Source organism: Notothenia rossii (genome assembly GCF_949606895.1).
Source record: "Notothenia rossii genome assembly, contig: scaffold_349, whole genome shotgun sequence".
Lineage (NCBI taxonomy): Eukaryota > Metazoa > Chordata > Actinopteri > Perciformes > Nototheniidae > Notothenia > Notothenia rossii.
Genome location: NW_027639973.1, coordinates 100 through 27,820, shown reverse-complemented (window position 1 = coordinate 27,820; position 27,721 = coordinate 100). Strand labels below are relative to the sequence as shown.

The window sequence follows — 27,721 nt, the reverse complement described above, 5'->3', positions numbered from 1 at the left end:
TTAATGCCAAGGTTCCTAATGGTGGGCTTGGTGTACCGAGCCAAGGAACCCAGGTCTACAGAAGTGATGCCAGTGGTGCCACCAAAAACCAATACTTCTGTTTTTCCTTCATTTAGTTTAAGGAAGTTGCACGCCATCCAGACCTTTATGTCCTCTAGACACTTTAGCAGAGGGCTAATTGATTGATAAATAATATTTAAATGTGACATTTATACAGCCCAATGTCATAAAACCCTTTTCTCGGGTTCTCTAAAGATCAACAAACATCGACAATGTAAAAACATGGCATACAATTACAAGATAGATATAAAATACAAATAAAATACATTTTTTAAAAATACCATAAAATTCAGGACACAGGACGACTTGAAAGAAGCCCTAATTCCAGGTTTAATATAACAATACATATATATTTGTATAAACCATAACAAGGTAAAGTAAAATGTATACAAACATAAGAATTGAACAGAAGTGTGCACATTGTAACCCTAACCCTATCAACATGTACGATTCATACAGGTGTGTATTAGTATTCATAGGATTCCTAATTCTTGTCAAATGTTGGCTCAATCTTTTTTTTTTGCTTGTTAAATATCATCTGACTAATAGGCTACATTTGAAGTGATTATACCATTGAAGCATAAAAGTGAGGCGGTTTGTCAGTAGTTAGCCATTACCGTTTAATTCTTGCATAAAAAAGCCTTCAATATATAATTTGGGGCTTTTAATATCAATTGCTTCGAGAGGAGGCTTTCCACTAATCTTGTTTTATCACCACATTGATTTAAAAAACAATTTTTTCCAATGGATTAATTCTCCTCTGAAATGGTTGAAAAGCAAACATCTATCCCCAAGAGCAACACAAACAACCTTCCTCACTTTGTCTGCAACGTTGTGATGTTAAACCTGGGTAAATATGGGTAATAACTGAATATCTTGTTAAAACAAATAGAAAAGACCAAATAGAAAGTTCGTCTGGGAATGTTTTTGTTGTGGATTTGGTGCTTTATTGAAATTATACAAAACATGTCATCCCAACACGGGTTTTAACAGTGATGTATAACAAAATGTATGACTTACTGCGAATACAAGTGTACAAAAAGCTAATAAAAGACGAAGATTAAGAGATTTTGGAATTTTAAATACTTAAATATGTTATTCTGCTCATGCTGCAGTCAGTCGGCCTGTGTTGAAGCAGAATTTGCTGCAGAGTTGGAAACGGACCAAGACAAACGCGGCTCTGCCAAAGAAGTAGTTAACTTTCTCCAAAGTTCTCCGCCTTGCTTTGACCTTCTGCTCGTAGAAGTCATTATTGCTTACGAATAAAGACTTGGATGTATTAATGAGCAACAGTAACTTCCTCAGCAAACTGCAGGCTGTGTGCAGGACTCCTTATCTACTAGATTGCATTGACAATATATCTGTGAATGAATGAATAGGTTGCTGAAACTCAGGAGCACACACTTTCTTTAAGTGTCTGTTCCTGGGCTTTTATCGGACTCTGTAACCTTAAACAAAGACTGGTATTATAAATCTCCTGCAGTGTGCTGTAATCTCAAATATTCATCATGGAATAAACTGCATACAGATGCAACAAATATGCAAGGGTGTGATCTTCCTTTTCGGTGTGAAACGTTTAAAGGATCCCTATTATACGTCTCAGATATATACAGAACATGTCTCAGAAGTGTTTGGCTCCAAATACCAATCAGATCATTTGGCGCTTTCACACAAAGTACTTTGCGGTACTTAGTTCCCGGTACTTAGTTCCCCCGATCGCCTACACACCGGAATAAGTTCCCTGAGGGAGGATTACGCAAATGAAGCCGCTGACGTCACTTCTTCTTCTTCTGCTTTGGATTTACTGGCAGACCGCAAACAACTTCACAGCGTTGACTGCCACCGAAGTCCCAGAGTCCCCCGGAGTTGGGGACTGGCTTCAGTAGAAGCTGCTGGGTCGCGTCTTCCGAATAAATCGCCAGAAGCGCAGACACCTCCTCATCACTCCACCCCTCCCTTGTTTTCTTTTGTGTTGCCATAAGTTAGTCTCTCACCGTTGGTGCGCTGCGTTAATGCTAATAATGCTAATGCGAGCAAATAAAATGGTGGCTTCACAAAACTTTTCTGAGTTTTACGGGGCGTGGTTTGCAATTCGCCCAGCCAATCAGAAACTGTTAGTGTGGCCGACACACCCACAAACCTTTTTCTCTAGCAGAAACTATTTGGGGGTCAAAAGGTTAGTGCAAACTAAGTTCTAGTTCCAGATCTTTTTGGTGTGAACTATCGGAACTATTCCTGGGAAAAGTACTCCGGTTTGAAAGCGCCTATTGCAGCATTACCCATAATCCCCTCTGTTTCAGCCCTGTTTCCAAAGTGCTGATTCTCTGTCTGTTACTTTAGATGAAAATAAGGAGCCCCTCCCCACGCCCCTCTGAGAGACATTTGGTTACAAAGAACTCAATGGTGCTCTAGGAGGAGATTCAGGTGATAAGGAGGGGGGGCGTTACCTTGGTTGGTGATTGGCTAATGGTTACACAAGACAAAACGTCGTTATGACATCATAAAGTGGGCAAAATCTTATCAGCTCATTTTCAGACAGGTTTTTATAGAAATGGATCAAAAAGAGAGAGAATCTTTGTTCCTGAAACTTTCAGAGTCTCTTTCCACAGAGGAGACACATGTTGATGTAGAAGAGACATGGAGAAGAGGGGACACATGTTGATGTAGAAGAGACATGAAGAAGAGGGGACACATGTTGATGTAGAAGAGACATGAAGAAGAGGGGACACATGTTGATGTAGAAGAGACATGAAGAAGAGGGGACACATGTTGATGGAGAAGAGACATGAAGAAGAGGGGACACATGTTGATGGAGAAGAGACATGGAGAAGAGGGGGACACATGTTGATGTAGAAGAGACATGAAGAAGAGGGGAAACATGTTGATGTAGAAGAGACATGAAGAAGAGGGGACACATGTTGATGTAGAAGAGACATGAAGAAGAGGGGACACATGTTGATGGAGAAGAGACATGAAGAAGAGGGGACACATGTTGATGGAGAAGAGACATGGAGAAGAGGGGGACACATGTTGATGTAGAAGAGACATGAAGAAGAGGGGAAACATGTTGATGTAGAAGAGACATGAAGAAGAGGGGACACATGTTGATGTAGAAGAGACATGAAGAAGAGGGGACACATGTTGATGGAGAAGAGACATGAAGAAGAGGGGACACATGTTGATGTAGAAGAGACATGGAGAAGAGGGGACACATGTTGATATAGAGGAGACATGGAGAAGAGGGGACACATGTTGATGTAGAAGATACATGAAGAAGAGGGGACACATGTTGATGTAGAAGAGACATGGAGAAGAGGGGACACATGTTGATGTAGAAGAGACATGAGGAAGAGGGGACACATGTTGATGTAGAAGAGACATGAAGAAGAGGGGACACATGTTGATGTAGAAGAGACATGGAGAAGAGGGGACACATGTTGATGTAGAAGAGACATGAGGAAGAGGGGACACATGTTGATGTAGAAGAGACATGAAGAAGAGGGGACACATGTTGATGTAGAAGAGACATGAAGAAGAGGGGACACATGCTGATGTAGAAGAGACATGAAGAAGAGGGGACACATGTTGGTGTAGAAGAGACATGGAGAAGAGGGGACACATGTTGATGTAGAAGAGACATGAGAAAGTGGACTTTGCACAATAGGTGACCTTTAATAAATGTGGGGAATGATGCTTACACTTGTCATTGTTGTGCTTTTTCCACTCTAGATCAGTGAAGCTGCTCAATCTGCCCCTCAGCCTGCGTCCTCACAAAGTGAAAGGCCTGCTGGGACAGAACATGTCCACCGCCAGCCCCTTCATCTACTCTCCCATCATCATGCACAACAGAGGAGAGGAGCGCAGTAAGAAGATCGGTAAGCCCAGACTTTGTTTTTGTATCCTTGCAACTTGTTGAGGTCACACCACATTACAGTGTCTCCACTTCAGGCTTATCTCTGTTGCCTTGTTAAAATCAATGAGCGTCCCACAAGGTTTTACAATCCTAAAATAATAATAGATGGATGCTATCGGCCAGCTTCTTCTTCCTTCGTGTAACGTCAGAATTCCAACTCAGTGTTGTGTAGCCATGCCCGCATCTCTGGTCCTACGTCGAAGAGGCTGGCTTGCGAGGATGGTCTATATAAAGGGCAGGTGGTTATTATATGCTCTGCAGTCTGTTCAGGGTCACCGCACTCGCATGCAGCACTGTCTGCCAGGCCCCACTTCTTCATTGATGTTTTGAAGCGACCGACCCAAGTTCGTAGACGGTTCGAAAACGGCTTGCAAATGGTCCGACATGGAGTTGATGTATACAAAATATCCGAACAAAATTTAAATCAATCATTTGAATGAATTTTGAGCCAGGGAATATCTTTTGATGTAAGAAATGTTTTTTACACTAGGATCAAAACAGTTATTTTTGCATGTTTTTCTTTACTTTCCTCCGTTTGTTATACATGCTTTGTATTGAAATCTGATTCGGGGTGAACTATTGACACGTCCGCCGCATAAACACAAAAACAAAATTGGATTAATATTTTTTTTCCGAGTTTGTCCTGCTCGTATATTAATGTATTTTATTCCGTTGTGGCTTCTCGCCTGTGTTCCTGTCATTGCCTCCTTGTAAAGAAAGCCATCTTCACTGGTACCACTTGATAGTACATCTCCTTCTCATAAAGGCCTGATGCAGCGTATTCTTCAATCAGTATGTGAGGAGCATCAACAGGCCGTGAGTGAGTCACTGCTGTCCTGGCTAAAACTCTGCTGTTTGGAAATCTGCAGCTTGTTAGCGTTTCTGGAGAGAATCCATTTCAGTGTTTAATGAAATCCCCATTGAAGCATCATCAAACAAAGTGCATTTTAGCATTATACTTTGTTTCAGTGGCTGTCCATCGTTTGGTGTGTAATTGAGATTGCACTGGAGTTTTAGACATCAACAGTCAGGGACATCACGCACTTTAAAGCACTTTCAGCTCCATATCTGGTCCTTTGATGCATACATTTACATTTTGTTTTTTAACAAAGTTCTAGCTTGTTCACGTTACATTTGCCAGTTAAATCTATTGAATAGAGTGCTGCATGAATGATTCCTACAACCCAGGAAACACTTGACATTTTACCACTTCCCTCGCCTCGAAGTCAACGTTTTCTATTTATGTGTTTTGTAGTTAGAAGCTTGAAATTAGGTCTGTGGTTGACACAAGCTTACACGATGTTCACATGTTGTTCTACGACATAACATACGACAGTAACGGCCAGTCCACACGGCAGCGTGCGTTGCTTCAATGGAGACGCTTCCCACTCACTTTGAATGGGGTGACGTCAGGCTTTGCCGAACTGCATTGTGGTTCCGTCGCTTTGCCTCCGCTGCTCGCTTCAAAAGTTGAGAAAAGTTCAAATTTTCAAGCTTCGATGGAAGCGTCAGCCAATCAAATCATATGCCAGTACAAGCGCTAGCCAATCAAATCATATGCCAGTACAAGCGCTAGCCAATCAAATCATATGCCAGTACAAGCGTCAGCCAATCAAATCATATGCCAGTACAAGCGCTAGCCAATCAAACCGCGTGCTTGTGTGTCTGGGGCGGGAGATTAATGTGATTGGTTCTTGGTCAGGCGCCACACACGCCCACCGGCAAGCTTCAACGCACGCTGCCGTGTGGACATACCGTAAATGCTTCAGTCGTGAATGCAATGTTCTATGTATCACAAAAGACATAAGTTGCTAACAAGTGACTAAAACGACTAAATGCCATTAAGGAGAACATTAGCCAACTTTAGCTTAGCGGTAGTAATCCATGCGACTGTATGTAGTTTTTTTATACAGTAGTTCAAGTTATTTGATTGCATCAGCCCGCACCGCTTGTCATGTGACGTGGAACAACCAATCCTGTCATCAGTAACTATTGCCAACTATTGAAGGCATTGGTATTTTGAGTGAGCCATACAGCCAAATGCTTACTACAACAAAACGTACAAAATATGTTACTCCTTTGACTCGGTAATGGTTTATTTGAAAATATATTTTTAATACCAAACTATGATCACAGTTTTTTTCTCAGTTTTCACATTACGGTATAGTAGGTTAGTTTATTTGTCTGTCATCATATTGTCCCCGGCACATGCTGTATCTCATCAGTTATAAATCAATAAGCTAATATTATTCTGGTAATCTCACTTCAGCACTGCTCTAGCTTCGCTTGCAGTTTTCACTTTCAAATTATATTCTCTTGAAACAATATTATAGACCACAGGAAGCGGAAAATGTGCTGAATATGTCAACAGTATGTCCTTTCTGTTTAACCTCCCTCAATATCAAAATGTGCACAATTATTCATGAGAGTTAGTGGACCACAAGTAGTTTTTAATAAATGGATTATATCCGTGTACCCCTGAGCTGCTCCTTGCTTTGATCAGGATGTAGATGTGGAAAGTCAGATACTCCTCTGGTACAGTGTGGTGTTGTGAGGCTTCGGAGATTAATTCCAACATGCCTCTCCTCTCCGTCCGTCTGCCTCGGGGAGATAGCTGTCGGCTAATGAAGTAGATTATCTCTTAACTCCTTCGATGCATCTCGCAGCACGCAGGAAGTGTAGAAATCAAGCGCTCCATCGATGGGTTAACCGCGATAATACATTCATCACAACAGACACATGTAGGCGTGTCCTCACATACAGAACTCCGTATTAATCCTGCTTTGCAACTTGCTGTATGATATCAGCCACAAACTCATTTTAGATGTTTAATTTTTCATCCTGGAAATTTATTTTTTGAGTGTTTCCCTGAGCGAGTATTTACCGGGAAAATCTGTTGAAGTCCATGGAAGTCAAATCTGTCCGGTAAAACATTTCCACTAAGCAACATTTGAAGGTTATTAACAACGGGATGAGTAGACGAGTGGGCACCAGACACTTTATTCTTTACGCAGGAGTAACATTTCCAGTGTTACAGCAAATTCACAGAAGTCTACTCAAAGCCAAGCACATGTTGATTAAAATAAATACTAAAATAGGTACTCATCCATGTTGAAACATAAGTAACAGCATTTTGAAGTAAGTGAACATGGTTTAACTATTGAAGGAGCTGGTAAGAACATCCACAACATTCATCTGGTTGTAACTTATATATCAATATTCCAATTACTTGTATAGACTATTCTGTTTTATTGTGAGCCTGTGACCTAATACTTTCATTGTCATAACTACACTGTAGCTATGTACACATGTCAATACAAGCCTTGCATTTTGAATGTTGTAAGTGGCCAGAAGTTGACATTTTGTAAATCAGATGTCATAAATTGTAAAAAATACAGTTGTTCCGGTTATGGACGCTTGAATTTCTCAACGGTCTGCAGACTCTTCACAAGTGATCTCAGGGAAAAATATTCCAGGTGGGTCAAACCACAGAGAGAAACCAGGATTCTCTCTGCAACACAAAATAGAAACGGTGCTTGAAGTCGCAGCAGTGTACTCTAATAAAAACGTCATGAGCCAGGCAAATATTTATTTCTGTCGCTTTACAAATATTTTGCATTCTTCTATTCTGTCAGTAGGCGTTCAGCTTACGTTTGTGTTATTCAGGAGTCTATAAGCATGAGTTGTTATATTTGAAATAGCCTACTAGTTTTTTTATTAAAGCAATTATTTACGAATTTACATGCCTTTCCATTTTTCTATAGAGGCGAAGTCCCGCCCATCTACTTCCACCCCATGGGACCTTATTTCGGAAAAATTATGTATTGAAGTCAATGGAGAGAGAAAGATTATCTTTCGATCCTGTTTGAATTGTGCCACGAATTACACATATGATGTTTGTCAATTTAAAAAAAAAAAAACAGTTTGTCGTAAAACTGTTGAAATATAAGACTATGAAAAATACGCAACTAGAAAGACTACAAATCCCAGAATCCCAGTCCCGCATGCTGGCTCTTACGGAACCGACTACCTCCCCTTGTGTGTATGTACAGCTCTCAACTTGTAGTGATTTTCACCTCTTTTAATACTTTCCGCCTCATTCTGAAAGAAAGAAGTGAAATGTGCCAACGTGACGTCCGTCTGGGTGTGTGGTGCGAGACGGGAGATGTAGTTCATTGAGCGATTTCACATAAGAAAAAGTGTTTACGACACATTTCTATTTTGTTGACTTGCAAAATTATCTTTTAAATTGACAAAAATCATATGTGTAATTCGTGGCACAATTCAAACGGGATCGAAAGATAATCTTTCTTTCTCCATTGACTTCAATACATAAATTCCGTAATAGAGCTCAACCAGAAGGGGGAGGGACTTCGCCTCTCTATAGCCTCCCAGTCAATTGTTTATAAGTTCAAACACAGATCGTATTTGAACTGGAATTTCTCCCATTTGTCCGGGACAGAAACGCTGACTTAGTTCTCGTGTGTCCTGGCCTTGTTATCGGTGAAACGCACCCTATAGGGATATTCCTGAGTGCTTCATTATGCTCTGATATGTGCCACAGCTGTAAACCTTTCACAGCTTCCGAGTAAACCATCACTTCCCTCTCATTTATTTTACTGATGGGCAACCAAAGTCTCGTATTCTTCGCTAGGCTCTGGCAATTAAGGTGTGTGTGGACACTGAGAAAATATGTGTGTGCTTTTTCACGCTCCTATAAATCGGATGCCATGAATCAACTTGATGTTCAGCCATAAAATAAGGGCTTCTCTAATGGGAGATTGTTTCTGCTATAATTGCGCTGAGACTCATTTTTAAGAACTGTGTAGTCTACAGCTATCCATTCACTCTGATGTGGGCTATTCATTACAGGGGGATATGGGTGAATAGGGAGGTGACCTTTGCTATCTATCCTCAGTTAGTGTTCGGACAGTTTCTGTTGTCATATTGGGTTTGAAATCAAGTAATAACTATGAGGTTAAAGTGCTGACTTCCAGCTTTAATACTTCACATCCATAGTTTGTAAGTGTGCAGTGTCGACCCTTTTGCCCATTTGCAGACAAAAGATTAATTGGTGTCTTCTCCCGGACAAATCCTTCCTCCCACTCCATCATTATGAACGACGTGTCTATAGAACTGTCAACTACACACCTCCAACTGCAAAGAAGATACATTATTACTCTATATGAGTTTTTAAACCAATGGTGATTTTTAATTTGCTAAACTTCCCCAGGGCACAGAAAACAAGTTGTATTGGCCAAGCAAAGAGGACAACATAATGGGCAGCACACACTGGAACCTGTCTCCCTCCATCTTGTTACTGTGTAACTCCCTCTCTTGGATATCAGCATGTGAAGGACACTGTTCAGGAACTAGTTGATGCTCCGTATGTGATGACTACTTCCATTCTGGAGAGGATCACAGATACATGGATCCTGAGATTGAAGCTCAAGCTGGTGACGAGTGACAATTAACATTTTTAACTATTCAGAAAAACTCAAAATTTGAGATTTTTAAAAAAAGTCATATTTTTGAGTTTTTTTGAAAAAGTCAGGATTTTGAGGAAAAAGTCAGGATTTTCAGATTTTCAGAAAAAAGCCAACATTTAGAGGAAAAAGTCAGTATTTAGTTCATGACAAGATAACAAGAAGCGGCATTCCTCCATCTTGTGACTGTAACTCCCTCTCTTGGATATCAGCATGTGAAGGACACTGTTCAGGAACTAGTTGATGCTCTGTATGTGATGACTACTTCCATTCTGGAGAGGATCACAGATACATGGATCCTGAGATTCAAGCTCAAGCTGGTGATGAGTGATTATAAACATTTTTAAGTATTCAGAAAAAATCAGGATTTTGAGAAAAAAAGTCTGAATTTTCTGAATTTTTTGAAAAAGTCTACATTTTCAGATTTTGTGAAAAAGTCCGATTTTTGAGAAACATTTGGAGAAAAAAGTCAGAATTTAGAGATATAATTCTGAATTCTTGAGATTTGTCATAATTCATAATTTTGTGAAAAATAATCATGATTTTGAGAAAAAGTCTGAATTTTGAGAAAAAGTCAGAATTTTGAGATTTTCTAAAATCAGTATTTTGAACATGACAGGATGTATGATTACCTACAAGAACCGGTGTTCCTCCATCTTGTGACTGTGTAACTGAATTTTATCACTTGACTTCCAAAATAATCGATTTATTGCAGGCCTCCTTATCTATATGTGCACATTCCCCATAAAGTTTGCTATCAAATAATCATTTTCTTTATGTATACAACTTTTTAAATAATGTGTTTTTTAAAATGTCAAGCTTAACTTCCGTTCCTCCATTCTCGCCTATTTTACCTCAAAATAATCTCAGATTTTATATTTTAAATTGTTTTATTCTTTCTCAAAAAAAGTGACGAGTTTGAGAATTCAACGTTACCTGGCAAGGCTCACTGTAATGAGTAGTGCATTTACATAGCTGAAACCTTTGGGATTCAAGCCTTTGCAGACCATTTACATGCACCAAAACTTAAATACCAGGCTACAGGTAAGGGAAAACTCCAAAAAGCATAATAGGGCTCCTTGTACTTCTAAATCAATAGCGAGTTCTCTCACTACACCGCATTTCTGTGTTTTTTGAAAACCTACATTTGGAGAACTAGCTAAATGTCCTCCAGGCATATTTCTCTATCTGATTCCCTAATGACTTGAATACATTTCTATGCAGCTCAAAAGCTTGATTTTTCATCGAGTCCTGAAGCATTCATCCCTGCTCTGGAGATCGCTTAATTTCACATGTATGGTTTGAGCTCCAATGCCCAGGCGTGTGTGATATTCAGTATAAAAGATTCATGTTTCTATTGGTTTAACAGAATAATTGATCTAATGGTTGCAGTAACCCGAGTAAACATCTTGATTCCCGTCTATGGTCTATGAAAGAAGACTTCTATAGCACATGAGAGACCTTTTGATAAAATAACTTGCCCTTTTAAGGACCCAAACACAGGCAATGTTTAACCTAACCGTGCAGTGACTGAAAACATTCATTAATGCTTCGTAGGATGAGTTTTCAAAGAGCTGAAGCCTTCGGAGATCTGCACGTAGTCTCAATGGCCACTTGAGGAATTAGGACTGAGGCAACACAAAGAAAACGGCAGCTATCCACTTTGTTTTCCTATTTTCTGAAGTGCATTTCACACCTAATTGGCCGACTGTGGGAGCATGCCTGCGAGCCAGACCTGAGGTTTCAACAGACATTCATACCGTAGATATCTTTTTACTTAATTTCCCAGGGTGCAGGGCTGCATTTAGCCTTTCATAAATCCCTTTCCCAGCCGGGGTCGGAGGTAGAAATGTCAGTCCCTCTTTTGCAAGTCTATTTACTTCAATGGACTTTGCAAACGGACTCAAGAAGGACATTTCAATATGAATATCTGTATGGCTACAATGGGACTAAAGTAGCTTCTCAATCTAACAGACCCTTCCAACATGTCATTCAGGACTGATTGATTCTGCAGAGCTTTAATCTCTTAGACTAACCTGTATCTGAAATCCATTTTATTTCCCCTTTTGGTTTTTTATAAAATCTGATTGAACCTGCTAAATTAATCCTTTGCAGTTCTCATTTTCCTAGAGTCTATTTAATCAGGTCCTAACATGATTTCATCTCATTATCCCTGCTTTTGGCTCATCAGAACTGCTCAATAAATGTCAGTCTCTGAACTAACAGTGACACGTTGAAATGATCCCATCACAGCTTTAATGGCTTTTCAAATGATTTCCAATGTATTAAATCTATAAACACTGCATGGCTCAGAGTAAGTGTACACTCACAAATTACACATACAAGGGATAACTTACAATCTTATTCCAAAACTATAAAATCAATATATGCTGTCGTAATTGCCTCAGAAACATTTTTGAATGGTTTGGAATTGACAGCATTGATTTGCTCTTATATTGAGACAAGAGTATTAGCTTAGCGTGGCCAAAATCAAAACATTTCAATTAAACAATTACTTTGATGCAGTAGATTTGCCATTGCAAGTCCAGCAATATATATATTTTCAATTAATTGGACTACGTTGTTTTGAACATAGTGACCCAGTAACACTCGTAACTTCTATTGGCTAGCGCTCCAACACATTGTACTTGATAGGCTAATGGGCGGGATATCTCTAAGAGGTTGACCAATCACAACAGAGCCGGCCAGCTAACCAATCAGAGCGGACTGGGCTCTGGTTTTAGACAGAGGGTGAAAAGAGTTGCTGAAGCTCAGGCAGTATGAGAACAATAACGAGCTGTTTGAACATTAAAGCATGGAGACATGTCACAGTAGAGACACTACATATGAACCTGTAAATATGCATCCTCTTTAAATCTTTGAACAGTGCTTGGTTAGCTGCTAACGATCTTAATGCTAAGCTAAGCTATCAGAATGCTCCCTGTGGCCTTGTATTAAACAGAACAACATTATGACAAGATGCTAGAAAGCAAATCAGTGTATTTCCCAAATGTTTAAAAAGACTGCTTTAAAAAAAATCTCAGAGCAAGTTAACTGCATTCAGTGATTATGGTTATTAATAAAAAATCTGAAAATGTTAATGCATTTTTAAATTGACATAATATATCACTGATGGTTGCCTTTCATCTGTAACAGCAATTCAGCCTAATGGTGTACTTTCGTCAGCTCATTAATTACAAATGGGTTTCAATACCACTGAAACCTTCCTAATGTATTCATGTATTCTTCTTTCTCTCACCAGAGTTCCAGTGGGTTCAAGGAGATGTTTGTGAAGTTCAGCTCATGGTCTACAACCCCATGCCTTACGAACTTCGTGTGGAGAACATGGTCAGTACATTTCATTACATGTTAACCTAAAATGAGATGCTTTGTAGGACAATCCGTGATTTCAGTCGTATCTAACTCGGTGAAAACAGGAGGCTGCTGACTTGCTCTTTCTTGCAGTCGTATTACAAACAGTCCCTCTGCACCAGGGCAAGTGATAATGCTTTGTAGTCATCCGTGATAGCCTAATTATGTCCCTTAAAAGCTTTTTTTTTTGACAGTTAAATACCGTAATGATCGCGTGAGATGGTAAAAACCAACTCTTTTTGCTCCTGGCAGTAAGAAAACATCACCAGTGCCATTACTTTTATGGTTTCACACCATCCTGTCAGAGCAGATTGTGTATTGAGTCAAGCATAAGGCTCCGTGCAAAAAAAATGTTTGAAAAGAGCCATCAGAAATCAGGCAGTTCAGTTAATTGCACTTTTAAAAAGCTGCTTGCTTTTAAAGTTCAGAACATTTCCTCATTAAAAGGACCGCAAACCGTAGCAGACATCCATTTCTAATTTACGGTCTTCGCCAATCCCTTAGCGCTCCTTTTTACATAATGTCAGCAGCTTTTTCAGGTTCAACGAGTGCAAAGGGTTCATAAAGCGCTGTTCTTCCTGCTCGCTGCTGTGTCTGTTTATGAAAGCGTTTGTGTGAGACATCCTTGAAATGCAAAGCAATCATCAGACCTCATAAAAGGCCAGCAGGGAGAGGCCTTCTTTCAGCTGCTACAGCGACACAGAAAGAATCTCACGCAATGAACTACCTGTCAGAAATGATGTCGCATTTAATTGATTGGAAAGCCGGGAACAAATTGCCTCAATAGTTGTGTGCCGTAGTGTAAACAGAGACAGCGGCTTCTTAATTGTGGCGGCTGTCTCGCAGCTGATGCCGGATAGAGTTGGACAGGTGTTAGCTGGTTTATTTTTTATTTAGCCATTCTGCTGTTCTGTTTCTGAAGCAGGAAATGCAGGCGACTTCCAGTTAGGAACATCTGGATAAGTTTAATCATCACATGTCAGTACTAAGGGCAACAACCGTAAACCAATGAGAAGATAACCACAGTCCGTACATATATCTCCACTATCATTGACTTTCCATCTACCAAAAGGAAATATTTGTTTAACTTTGACAAAGAACATATTTTCTTTTCATCCTACAACTTGGACAATTCTTTTCCTTTTCCGTACTAAAAAAAACATATTTTTCTTAGGTTTTCTTTGGTTATTGTTATATAGAACAGACAAAGTAAAACATTAAAGGAGGTAAGGGAGAGGAAAGTGCAGCAGGTTGAGTCATGCTTTAAAAGGACTCTTATAAGAAGGACTTTTGGCCCAAAATGGCAAAAGCTTAAAGGTCCCATGTCATGCTTTTCCGGTTATCACCCGTCCCCTTGTGTGTTATGTAGCTTTTTCTGCATGTAACCGGTCTGCAGAGTCAAAACCCTCAAAGTACACCCTGTAGCGAGTAAAACTCTAACCCAGAGAAGACCTGTCTATGCTGCCCCAGAACGCCTCGTTGGACATTTCTCTTTATCCATTTTTTTCTTCCGGGAACCAAGTGACCTAACAACGACCCAATGGACCAATCCGTGGAGCTCCTCACACACCAGGATCCCTTGGCGTCACTATCAAACGCAACTATCAGCATAGAGCTTTTCTCAATGTTTTCTAGTACACCTCAACAATGGAATGATGATCAGTAGAAATGGCCATGACATGGGACCTTTTTAAAGAACCTTCTTGGCGAATTCACTCGACTTAAACGACCGTCTGAAGTTCACCGAGTCCACGATATATGGTCTGCCTGTGTGCCGAGTTACTGTGAGGTGAAACAATCAAACAGCCAGGGTCAATTAGCGATGACGATGTCGTTAACTCCGCCCACCTCCAGATGAATTGATCAGGTCACAGATGGAGGCTGAAGCCCTTCACAGCTGCTGTTGTAGAGACAGACAGTGTGACGTAGAGCTCCTCTGTAACCCAGACAAAGTGACTGCTGTTAGAGCGGAGCAACCATCCACCCGGCTGTACATAAACCAGCTCTCTGACGCGCACACACACACACACACACACACACACACACACACACACACACACACACACACACACACACACACACACACACACACACACACACACACACACACACACACACACACACACACACACACACACACACACACACACACACACACACACACACACACACACACACACACACACACACACACACACACACACAATGGGTCACTTCTCCATTCTCTGCCACCAAGGTGACCCTGCAGTTCACCAGACAGACGTTCCTTCTCAGTCACCACACGACTTCAGCCCTAGTACCCAGCTTTGTTTTGTGCTTTATTGATTTCCTATTTAAGTGGAGCTTTTTGTCAAAATCACCAACCCCCCTCCTTCCTTTCTTATTCTAAGGGTCACCGCCTGATCATTATGTCTCCGTAAATAGGAGGGTGTGATACTTATTTCTCCAAATGACAAAAAAAATGCTCTTTGTTTCGTCTTTTGCAAATTTCAGCTAATTTTTAAGGATGTATTTATCACTGACATCAATAATTAAGCAAGATTAAACTACATGATAACTTTGAAACTGGAGCTTCCTTTAAGGCGCGTTCACACCAAGTACTTTTCCCACAAAGGTTCCTGAGAACTACGATTTAGTTGCGTTCACACCAAAAAGTCCCAGGAACTAAATTAGTTCATGAGAACCTTTCCACCCCCTTTTCAGTCCCTGCTAGAGAGCAGGGACATTCGTGGGAGAAAAAGGTTCCTGTGTCTGATTGGCTGGGCGGATAGCAAACCACGCCCCGTCAAACTCCCAAAAACGTTTGTGAAGCCGCCATTTTATTATCCTCGCATTAGCATTATTAGCATTAGCATTAGCCCAACGCAGAAACGCAGAGAGAATAACTTATGGCAACACAAAAGAAAACATGGGAGCAGTGGAGATGAGGAGGTGTCGGCGTTCTGGCCGTTTACTCGGAAGCCAGTCCCCAACTCCGGGGACTTCCGGCCGGGGACTTCGGGTGGCAGTATACGCCGTGAAGTTGTTTGCGGCCTGCCAGTAAACCCAAAGCAGAAGAAGAAGAAGTGACGTCAGCGGCTTCATTTGCCTAATCCTCCCCCAGGGATTTATTCCGGTGTGAACGCGATCTGTACTTAGTTCATGAGAACTAAAGAGTTCTCAGGAACCTTTGTGGGAAAAGTACTTGGTGTGAACGCGCCTATTGTCTTTGAGCCAAATTAAAACTAAAATAATTTTTCTGTCTTGAGAATCATTTCCTATTTAGTCTTTTTCTCTCTGCACGACTCATTTATCGCTATCAGTTTGCAGCAATGTGCCATAACAAAGAGCAGATGTGTATTCATTAATGATACCATTAGCATAGCATTAGTTAAAGACAAAATGTGAACTATCGCTTGTTCTATAATGAATTCAATCCAGCCAGCTCCAACAATACAACGCATCCGCTCTAATCTTTATTGTTAGTGAAACAGGCTAATTAACCTTTTCAAGGCTGAATGCAAATGAACTATTTCCAATAGGTTAACACTGATACTTCTGCTATCCAATAAATGCGGAAAGAATGTCCCGAAGTGAACGCAAGGACGGTTTAAATCACAGCCACGGCACCTCGGAGGCTCTTCGGCAGCTTTCCCTCTAGTGAGGTAGTGTCTGCTGTTAGGATGGATGCAGTCATTACGTCACCTCAGTCTGCCTTGTGTGTACTGGGAATTTAAATACAGTTATTCTGAGGCTCGCTTGAGTGCACATTAAAAACATAAAACAACCTTTAAGCCACTTGGAGAGCTTTTCTGACTATAAAATGCAGATCAGGTGATATATCCTGTGTTTGTCACTGCAACCGCTTTGACAACTATTCAATGTGTCTTGATATTCATTAATAAAAACTTCCTTTTATCATTGAGTATCCTCCATTTGACGTCACAGCTTCCAATAAACCATATCATTTCTAGTTCAGTGAGGACGGTAGTTCAGATTAAATTGTCTGCATCTGCACAAGTGGAAGAAGGACCAAAGTTAAAAGTTACATTTCAACAGATATCATGAAAATTGACATAGAAACTTTGCGATGTGGGGGGACAAACGAAAATAAAAGACCAGTGTTGGGTTTATGTTGTAACTTAGAGTTCACACATAATTGATGCAACACGAGCAATTTGCTTTTGAATTGTCCAAATTGGTTGGTCAGTGAGTCCAGACTAAAATATCTGGATGTTTTCAAGTGAATTGTGTTATGTTGTAATATCCAAGAACCCCTGGAGAATAGTTTAATTGTCTTCACCCTACACCAATCACAAAACAAAGCTCAAATATGTCCAGTATTTAAATTCATGATCAAATTCCTGCTGAGCTAATGATATTCGGATCAAGTTTATTTTTAACTGGGGCTGTGCTAGTTTACTCCAGGGAAGTGTAGACTACTTTGGTTTTACTGTTAGTATATCCATCATCAGCAGCCAAAGTGATGTGGAGTCAATGAGTCGTGCACTGTAAAGGCAGTTCATCCTCTTCTCAGTCTGCAGAGCCCAGTTACCCATTTTATTTAAAGTGTATTTGTTTTAACCAGTAACTAGTTACCATTACTAGTTACTTCATTTCAAAAGTAACTCAGTTACTTTACTGATTACTTGTGAACAGTAACGCATTAGTTACTTAAAAAAAGGGCTCCCATTAATGCCCTTATAGCCTTCATTTCAGTACTGTTATTGCATTGGAGAATAATACAATCTGTTTATCAAGCAATAGAAATAGTAGAAATAGCCTGCATGTGTTCTACAACATACCGTGCAATGGCTTCATCAACTTTTCCCTGGCTAGCAGTCCCTTGGTTAAAATCCAGCCGCTGTTGCTGAGGTGGAGGTGGAGTGGCGTCGGATGAGTCTGGGTCTGTGGTCTTAGCTACTAGCTTCGTCCCAGCATGTTGTTTCTGCAGTAGATAGGATCTTTGACCCGCCAAGACACAACTTACATTTAACTAAAACGTTCTTTTCTTTGTGCTCGACAAAAGTGAAATAGTGAGAATATCTCCAGGCGGAGAAACTCGACTTGAGCTCCGCTGCCGCCATGATAGTCTTGTTAGTAAACACAAACACGCCCACAGCGTCTCCGCATGTGACACAGGAAGTATCTAAGTACATTTACTCAAGTACTACTTAAATACAGTACTCATCTCTGTTCGCCTCGCTGTTGGCGCCGCTCACTAACGTCTGGGAGCCGAGACTATATAAAAAAAATAACGGAGTAACGCACCATGTAGTAACGGTAACCGAGTTACTGAATTAAAAAAAATAACGCGTTAGAGTACTAGTTACTGCCAAAAATAACGGCGTTACAGTAACGCGTTACTTTGTAACACGTTAGTCCCAACACTGGTTTTAAACATGTCACATATACAAATGACACCAAATTTGACAAATTAAACACTGGGTTTTTTAATACATAGGACTTAAGTTGGTCTGAACGCAGCCTTAGTGGTGGTAGTAGGTCTGTAAGTCAGTTTCTTTATCGAAAACATTTTTGAATTTGGATATGGCAACGTACCAATCATTATGGCAGCATTATCTTTACTACGACATTAAAAAAGTCACGTACAATATCCCAATATATCTCTCGAAGTAGCGCTTAAGAGCTCAGAAGTGATCGGAGGGATAAAACCTTAATATTGTTACCGGAAAGAGACCATCACTACAGGTCGTCAATAAGTCTGTTTTGGGAATTATTTACAACTAGGGTATTATCTACAGTACTTTAAACAGTTTGAAGGTTTCACTGTCGTTCCTATCAGTTATAATAATGCTATATTCACCATTTGACTTCTTTGGACGCATGGAAGAGAAGTTGCTCGCTGTGGCGGGAATTTATTTATCAAATGTGGATAGAGAATCAAACCATTCAGCTGTCATATTTTATTTCTTGCAAGAAAGTTCAGTCAGTCACACAGAGAGCATACAGTCTGCAGAGTGAAAGACGAAGAATAGAGTTTAATATTTAAACACAGTGAGAGGAGAAAGGGGGGGGTTGAGCTAGGTGATAACAAAGGAGCATTCTGGAAGTTGTCACACTGTCTCGAAATTGACACCAGATAGACACACAATAAAGGAAATGTTCAAATTCGGCTCCGATCGTAACAACATCGGGCCATTCGTGAAGGCATCTTAAGTCATCGTATGACCGCCGGTGGAGTTTCTCAGGCTCCGGCAGCAACTTCGTGAGCGGTGGCAAAATCTTTGGCGTAACGAAAGACCTTGCGAAGGTTCAATTTCGTGTTTGCCCTTCGTAAGGCCATGGTGAGGGCATCTTGTCAAATCGTGTCATCTTCGTCTGATCATCGGGCATTTTTCGCCTCACAAAGACAATACGAAGGAAACAAGAAGCTGCCTGATTGTCTTAGGAAGGCAACACGACTACGTGATGCCGTCGTGTAGCCATCGTATTAAAGTACAATTTGTGTCCTGTGAAACTGAAAAGGACATTACATTGTTTTTGTTACTTTCGTTGCAGTTGCATGTCTTAAATGTAATTTAGGTTAACTTCCTGTTTTATTTAGATGCTTTTATTTTGAAGGCAAGTTTACGCTGTTGACAGGAAGTTGTTGTTGCTATGGAAACAACATGACGGAGTGTGTGGTTCGGGTGTCATCGTGTGGCCTTTTGTAGGCATCGTACTTGCTTCGGCTGTTGCTTGGCTGTTGACCAAGTTCGGGCCATCTTCGTGCGAAATTCACAATTCCATATTCGTGTGTCCATCTGGTGTCAATGTCGGGACAGTGTGACGCAGGCTTAGGGAGGACATATCAGGAAGTTCTCAGTTCAACTGCGGTGAAGGTCATACTGTTGGTGCACATAGTGTAACTAACAACATTGCATCAAATCTTCTTAATAAGGAATGTTCCCAAGCTTAGCTAATACGTGTGAGAAGTAGTAAATGTAGATAAACATTAGCAAATACGAATCACACAAAGATATTATTAAAGTAAGGGATTATAATATTTTTCTATTACACTTGCTAAAAAGTAGTTTGAGAAACAGCCTGTCTGATAGCCTGCCCTTGTTCACAGATCTTATTTCTGAAACCCTAACTCCAAGGAAAACAGAATCTAAGTTGTAAGGATTTGTTTGGATATTTTCCTGAAAACCACTTCAAGATCTTTCATTAAAGGGGCTCAGAAATACCCAAGCTCTCCCAATGCATTCAAACGTTGGCATGGAATATTCTGGCCTCTCCAACGCCCAGTGGGGATTTTGACTGCTGAATTTGAAACCTGTCTGATCCGTCCTCCCTCTGTGTTGTGATCTGTGGGACTTCATACTTTCAATCACTTCTCAGACACAACCGGCTCAAGCGGGGTATTAAACACGGAGAGCCATTTTCCCCGATAGAAATGGCCATCTCATGCCGACAGAGATTTTATCCTCAAGGCATCATGGGTAGAATATGATGAATTAATCTCTTGAAACATTTAGAGAGACACTTCACACTGTACTGTCACTGAAGCATCAGACGGCTGCACATCACTTCACAGGGAAAACAAACTGTCGGCCATGTTTGCATGTGGTGCGCAAACATTCAAATGAGAACTGAGACGTTGGATTGTTTGTAGAAGTTTCACAGGCAGTTTTTCGGTTGGTTTTGACGCTGTTTTTATTCCTCCAAACATTACATTTCTACAAAACATGCAACAAAAGTTTTTCTTTTTGATGGATCCAGAAAGTACAGTTTTTTTGCGCTTCAATTCTTTGCTAAACCAGCACAATTAAGACGGAGATTGTTTCTGTAAACAGTGTTTTTCTCTCTTTGAGACAGTTGGGTTACCATTCAGCAGGCCTGGCTATTTGACATTTGTTAATACTTATATTAATGTTAACTGTTGGCCATGTTTGCATGCGGTGCACAAACATTCAAATGAGAACTGAGAGGTGTGATTGTTTGTATAAGATCCATGGGTAGTTTTTGTATTGCTTTTGATTCTGTTTTTATCCCTCTAAGCCTTACATTACATTTGTACAAAACATGCAACAGAGGTTCTCTTTGTGATGGATGTTTGACCCCATACAATAAAAGCAGAAAGTACAGGTTTTTGTTTGCGCTTGAATTATTTGCTTAAACAGCATTATTAATACATAACACACTTTTTCAAAAATAATGATTCCCAATAATTTTGTATAGATACATTTATTACGATTTGCTAAAAAAGGAAACCACAGATGATCTTTATATTTCAGCCGCTGTTTTTTTTTAACAATTGAAAATACATGTTTAAAAAAAGTAGGGAAATTGTTTCTCTTAAAGCCCGGACACACCAAGCTGATTTTGGGTGACGATGAGCGTCGACACGCTCTACTCAGATTGGTGTGTCCCGCACCGTTGTGTCTTTTCAGCCGTGCCAACGCCTTTTCGGCCGAAAGGCTGTCGGCAAAAGAAATCACTCTGATTGGCTGTTCGGCTAAAGAAATCACTCTGATTGGCTGTTCGGCTAGCGAATCAGTGCATGAGAAGCGAAACGGAAGTGAGGGACCCAAACAAACTATTAAAAAGGCAAATCTGAGATTTCATTGAACTCCAGCTCTCGACACAGGTTGGGGAAAGCCCCGTGAGCTTCTCGCTGTAGAGGGAAAATGGAACACGCTATTTGTTGTTTGTTTATATCACGCAGTCTGTTCTTCTTCTCTCGGTTATCACGCAGTCTGTCTTCAGGTTATTGCCTCTTTTGAATGACGAATACTCACTTCCGCCGCCTGCTGGTCAGGAGAGTTATGTCTGTGTCAGTTCTTTGGTGTCAGCTTGGTGTGTCCGGTCCTTTAAACAGTGTTTTTCTCTCTTTAAGACAGTTGGGTATTGTTCGTGTTGGTTGGATTGAGTTGGTTGTATTGCAGAAGTGAGGAGCAACATCACTTTTTTGTCATACCTTGTAAATACTTGTGTATATAGTTGTCCTTGTTAATAAATACCCACTCTAGGTGTTTTTCTGGACGTTCTGCCTCTGCCTTCTTACTTCGGTCAGACGCAACTTATTGGTTGATAAGTTAACATATAAATACATTTATTCACCAACAACAATCTTGATACCCTGATTATTATTTAGCATTTATCAGAATCAGAAATCCTTTATTAGTCCGACAGTCAGGATATTTTCATTGTTAGATCAAAAGTGGCAAAGAAGGTAAAAAAAAAAAAATACACAATAAGCGAAGAAACGCATACATTAGTTATACTCTAATACAGACAAGTAGGTAAGTAGACATCCATGGCTAAAAATGATGAGCAGTGCCTTCAGAACGTATTGACATATAAAATGTAAGGTGTTGAAACATTTTAGAAAATAATAAGACATGTTGGGACATTCATTAAAAGCAGAAATAAAATACAAATAATTATTGTTAGCTTCTCAAATGTGACATTATGTATGCTTAATATTGTTGTGGAAAGAATACAACAAAAAACAAAATGCTAATTCAAAGTTTTTCACTATATTTGACTGTTTGCTGTCATTTACCAAGATCTTTTCCTTTTTTAAAATGATTTTACATTCGTGTGGGTTTTTGCTTCTGCATTTATATTACAATCATGTCTCATCCCTATTTCATGTTGTTTCCAGGGCTTGCTGACATCTGGAGTGGAGTTTGAGTCCCTTCCTGCTGCGCTCTCTCTCCCTGCAGAGTCTGGCCTCTACCCCGTCACTTTGGTAGGCGTCCCGCGAACAGCTGGCAACATCACTGTCAACGGTGAGTCCAGCTGGAAAACATGCTCCAAATCTCTGATGTAGCTCATAAAAGGGAGCTGGTTAACTAGGATTTCTGTTGCACACACTTCAGTATCAGAAACAAACATTAGCTTTCATCTTACCTTTAGGTTCCTGTTCTTTAAAACATCACTAAGGACTGTATAATAATCAAAACTGCAATATGACAGTTTCAGCTTCAACTGCTTCTGCTATTTGTTAAATGTTTAGTTTATTATTTGCCCCTCTTATTTGTTTTTAGTTTTTTTTGTTCACCATGTAAAGCGGCATTGGGTCCCTCGAAAGCCACTATACAAATGTAATCTATTATTATTATCATTATTACATGGACTACTATTCAGTAAAGACAACATATGTCCCCTGTCATAATGTGGATCATATCACAAATGCAATATCATTCATATGAACTTGCAACTAGCCTATATTTCCAAATCGTGCAGCCCTACACCTCATCCACTGAAGCTGGATGTGTTCTATGTTGTGTTTGAACGCAGGTTACCACACGTCGGTGTTCGGTGTGACCAGTGACTGCCTGCTGGAGGGTCTCACCAGTGTGAAGACCAGTGGCTGCTTGGTGGAGGTCATCCCCTCCCTCCCCCGTCTGCAGCTCAGCACGTCTCTGCCACGGTGAGATCATCATTCCCCTCAACATGTGCTTCAACTTGTTCAGCCCTGAGCCTGTTTTCAGGTTTCAGGCTCGAAAATGACATTCCCAGAACAAACGATTATATCTTTACTTCTAAAAGGGTTAAATTAATAATCTTTTTTCTCAAAGCAATGATAAACCTGTGAGCTGAATGTAGAAAAGTCAGAATCAATATAGACGTTTTTATTTTAAAGTAAATTCAGATTGAACATAGTAAAAAAATTTAAATGATAGTGTCCGTCCAAAAACAAACATGACTTAAAGTGAAAACCACCCTTGAATGATGGGATAGTAGACTAAAAGCTTTAGGAATCCAAACTATAACATATAATAAGTACCCTGTAGCAAGATTGATGCAAAACAAGTGAAATCTGATATTTTTAGAGAGGTTTAAAAAAAAAAAAAACACCTTTGGGGTCATTTGGATGGATTTTCCATATCTCCGGAACCCATCGGTCGATTTTGGTGATTGACACCTCTTTTGAACCGTTAGAGCCAATAGAATTGAGGTGTGGTTCCTAAAATCCATCTAAACATTACCATTGGTGAATGAGTGATGCGTAGCCAGGATGCCCAAAGCCGGAAGCTGTCATACACTCTCGTAGCTCTCATAGCAGCTATATATGAAAACTACTCTTATTGACATAAATGTTACGATGGATTATCAGTAATCATTTCAAAGTGACACAGACACATTGGATTAACCTATGGATTAACCTTCAGCTGCGTTTTTATGCATTTTAATGCCCTTGAACACAACTTTTGAACAGAAAACAGCAAAGGTAAGACATATTTGCCGTTTTGGCCACGTTTTGTGTGTTCTCTGGGTTTGTCTTCCCTGCCTGAGTTTTGGTCGCACAGTGATGATACTTATACCATGCAGTGGAATCTCAGCTTTCATATGATATCTTGTTTGTGCAGATCCGATGAAGTATACAATATTTCTACCGTATGTGCTAAGTGCGTTAGCACTCTTTCGCTTAGTGCTAATTCAGACGCTTGGCGTTAGACTTGTGTTTTGTCTCGGTAAAAATGGATCATATCGTCAGGTAGCTGAGTTTCTTCCTGTTAAGTGGGTATGACACATTCATAGTTTGTTAAATGTTAAGAAGCCCGGGCGGGGGCTCCCGGGCTTAACAGGTTAAAGGGGACCTACCACGCAAAATGCACTTTTTAATGTCTTTGTTTTATACATCAATATGTGTCAGGGAACTCACAAAGTGTCAGAAAACAAAACCCTCTCTCTTTTCCTACGTACCCACATCTCTAAAAACGGGGGAACAACGGAGCTGATCCAGTTTTCAACTTTAAGACAATATAAAAATACATATATAAGCATTTAATATAAAATAATGTATTATATTACATTATTGCCTCTGCATTGGATTATTATCCGATAGCGTAATAACTTAATAATTAACTACGTCTGAAAGTAGGAGTTTAGGGCAAATGATGCAAGTCTCTACAGTGAAAATGTCACAACATTAAAAAAGTAAAAAAAAAAAAAAAAAGAGTGAAATTGTGAAAAAAATATGTCAAATTCTGAGAACAAGTCAAATTTGAGATGCATTGTGGGACATGTAGTTTATGGGCAACGTGCTTTTGTAAAGCGGCATGTAACCGTGTAATAATCACATTATTATTATTATAGGCCACATAACATGAAGTCTCGGGCCGGATTTGGCCCCCGGGCCTTGAGTTCAACACCCCTTATAAAATGTATTCAGTTCTTCATTGCATAATATCTGCAGTCACCTCCTCCTGTTAGGACCTTTCGGCCTCACTCTGCTCTTCAGTAAGTGAAACACATGCTCAATTGAAAAGAGGTCATGTGATGGACTGTACTGGGAGAACCTTGCTCTGTTCCGCTGTAAAAATATAAAAAGGTCAACGAGTCCTACACTGCTCACCCACGATTGATGTGAACACCCTCAAACACCGCTAAAGCTGAAAGTCAGCACTTTGCCCTCACAGCTATTGTTTCATTTCACATCCAGCACGGAGCCAAAACGATGACAAATGGTTCACTGTCGTACTACTCTCACACTGCACTTAGATAGTGTTGATACGACATTTCCCAACATGTAACGCAAGATACATGTTCCTCTGTGTAAGTGTCACCAGCCTGTTGATGTGTTGCACGCTCAAATGCCAAATTAAGGCTCAAACTAAAAATAACAGTTGGAACAATTAATAACACAGACAAATGCTTCCACTGTGTAAACGTCTTTCAGAGTGAAGATGAGATTTAACAAGTGCTTTTAGATGAAATGCAGCCACAGGTGTTTTGTAAATCAATATTTTGCTGATGGCAAAAACTGTGGGAGGGAAACTCCCTTAATATAAGGGGGGAGCTTTGGTATTTTAGCCTTTGCTAACTATTTACATGCACACAGATCATTATAGAAAAGGGAAGATAAGACTTTATTTATCCCGAAGATAGACAGAGTTACAAAAATGCAATAAACACAGCAGCATAATATTAAAACTGTACACCAGCAGTGCAGTCAAAAGAGCAATTCAATATCCACAGGAAACATAGACGGTCACACAGTGCCGTTTCTTTCTATAGGTGGACTATGCAGATGCATAGGGCCCCCGCGGCCACTAGGGGGCCCCCAAGCTGAAAGTTCAGTTTCAGCCTCAATATATTTGAGGAGAATTCAAATAAGCCGTCTTTATTTGTAGACAGCCGAGTCCCCTCGTGTGTTCGGTGGAGCATTAAATGCTTCAAAATCAAGTGTAGGATATAAACACAACTACACTGCAATGATAGCAAAGCTGTGGCTTGGGTTTTTGGGGATCAATAAAGTCCAAATCATCGTTAGGCTGTCGGCCAATGAGTGACGTCTGAGGAAGATGAACAATTTAAATGATACATTGTTGAGAAAGTGCTGCATCTCTTGCATTTATTGAGAGGAGCCTTATTGTTTTTAAATCCTCTGGTCGATTAATGCTGTTTCTTAGGTTCAAAAACACTAAACTCACAACTTAAAATTAAAGCGTTTAGTCTATTTAATGAACGAGCACATGTTCAATGTGAATAGTGACAATACAGTATATATAGATTAGTTGCAATTTGGTGCTATATATATATATATATATATATATATATATATAACAAAATTATATAAAAAAAAAACAAAACAATTTTTTTTAAACACCTTGAATTTCAGGGGGGGCGCGGGGCTCCGTTGGTGGGGCGCAGCGCCCCTCCAATACAATGGTAGGGGAAACACTGAATGTAAATATTACCAGTATTCAGATACGTAATTGCAAAAACCCAAATAGCCTAATTGCAACAAAAAAAGGGATAACAAGTAAGTGTTGTGCATTTAATTTAAATGTGCAATGACTCGTGTGCATTGAACAAACAAAACCATTAGAACGAAGCTTAATAAATAAGACAGACATTTGTTACGAAGCATCTCCTTTATCCTATGTTGGCAAACGCTTCAGTGGTTTGACAACACAAACATCAGGGTTGCAGGGGAATTTGTTTTCATGTACATCCTATCAGCAGAAATGACATCTTCCATGAAGGAGAAGTACCATAAGAGGAGAAATCATGGGTTGAATTACCACGAGTAAAGCACTGCGTTGGGATGTTATAAATCATTCTGACAGCAGAGCTGCTGGAAAATCAACTATTTAGGTCATGCCCGTAGGTACAGCGCTTCAGCTGCCTTTGATGTGGACAATCTTCTCTCCAGTGTTGGAAAACTTCCGGATCGAATACGTGAAGCAACTAGAATACAAATCTAATCCTCTCACTGGTGCTCAGGTAGACCCGCAGCTCTGACCTCAGTCGAAGAGAAGCCTTCAGAGCTTTCTCACATATCCTTTTGCCTGCAGCATATACAGTAGCTTCATTCTTAGTTTTCTCACATAACCAACTTGAGTGAGAAAGGAAACATCTGCAAACCTTTTAGTGTGCATGTCCAATCTGTGTTGATGGCAAATGAAAACTGAAGCAATAAACTCAGTGATTGCGTGCTACATTGACCGAGAGTTTTCTGCTCGGGGAGCTGTGTCGGCAGTGCCTATATGGACCAGAATGCATTGCATGTGAGCTACTGAGCGCCCGCCGGCTATGTCCTCTCACACAGCAGCCTCTCTCCGCTTCATTTATTCTGCTGAATTTTCTGGCTCAAATAATTATGGCAGAACATCCTTACTGTTCTACTATCATATTTTATGCTATATTTGAATCGTAGCTAGTTTTGATTAGCATCTAGAGCAGACCCCGCGGACACGCAGAAGCGGAGAGTAGAAATATATCAAACTGAAATAGCCAGAAGTTCTCCCTTACCTTCAACTAATTCACTGTCACGTCGAATGACAGCGCTGCATGCTGGGAAAAAAGAAATGTGTTGCTCAAATGGACACACTTACTATCAACACTGAGAGAACGTAAAAAGGTGGAGAATTCTACTTTTAAACATTAGCTTGAGTAATTTTCAACTTTTTCAAGTGCAAGAGCCACTGGGTGTTTCTCAATGTCG

The 27,721-nt window shown here is 40.1% G+C and overlaps 1 protein-coding gene across 1 annotated transcript in view; it reads left to right on the top strand.

Moving 5' to 3' along the window:
* LOC307027190 (trafficking protein particle complex subunit 9-like) overlaps positions 1-23,201 on the top strand; it is a gene marked incomplete at both ends in the record, with an annotated part of 33,726 nt that extends 10,525 nt beyond the window's left edge. Inside the window, 4 exons of the mRNA XM_079695394.1 lie at positions 3,790-3,935; positions 12,722-12,807; positions 22,427-22,553; positions 23,065-23,201. Coding sequence (XP_079551520.1) covers positions 3,790-3,935; positions 12,722-12,807; positions 22,427-22,553; positions 23,065-23,201 — 496 coding nt within the window. The remainder of the gene's footprint in view (positions 1-3,789; positions 3,936-12,721; positions 12,808-22,426; positions 22,554-23,064) is intronic.
* Positions 23,202-27,721: the final 4,520 nt, after the last annotated feature.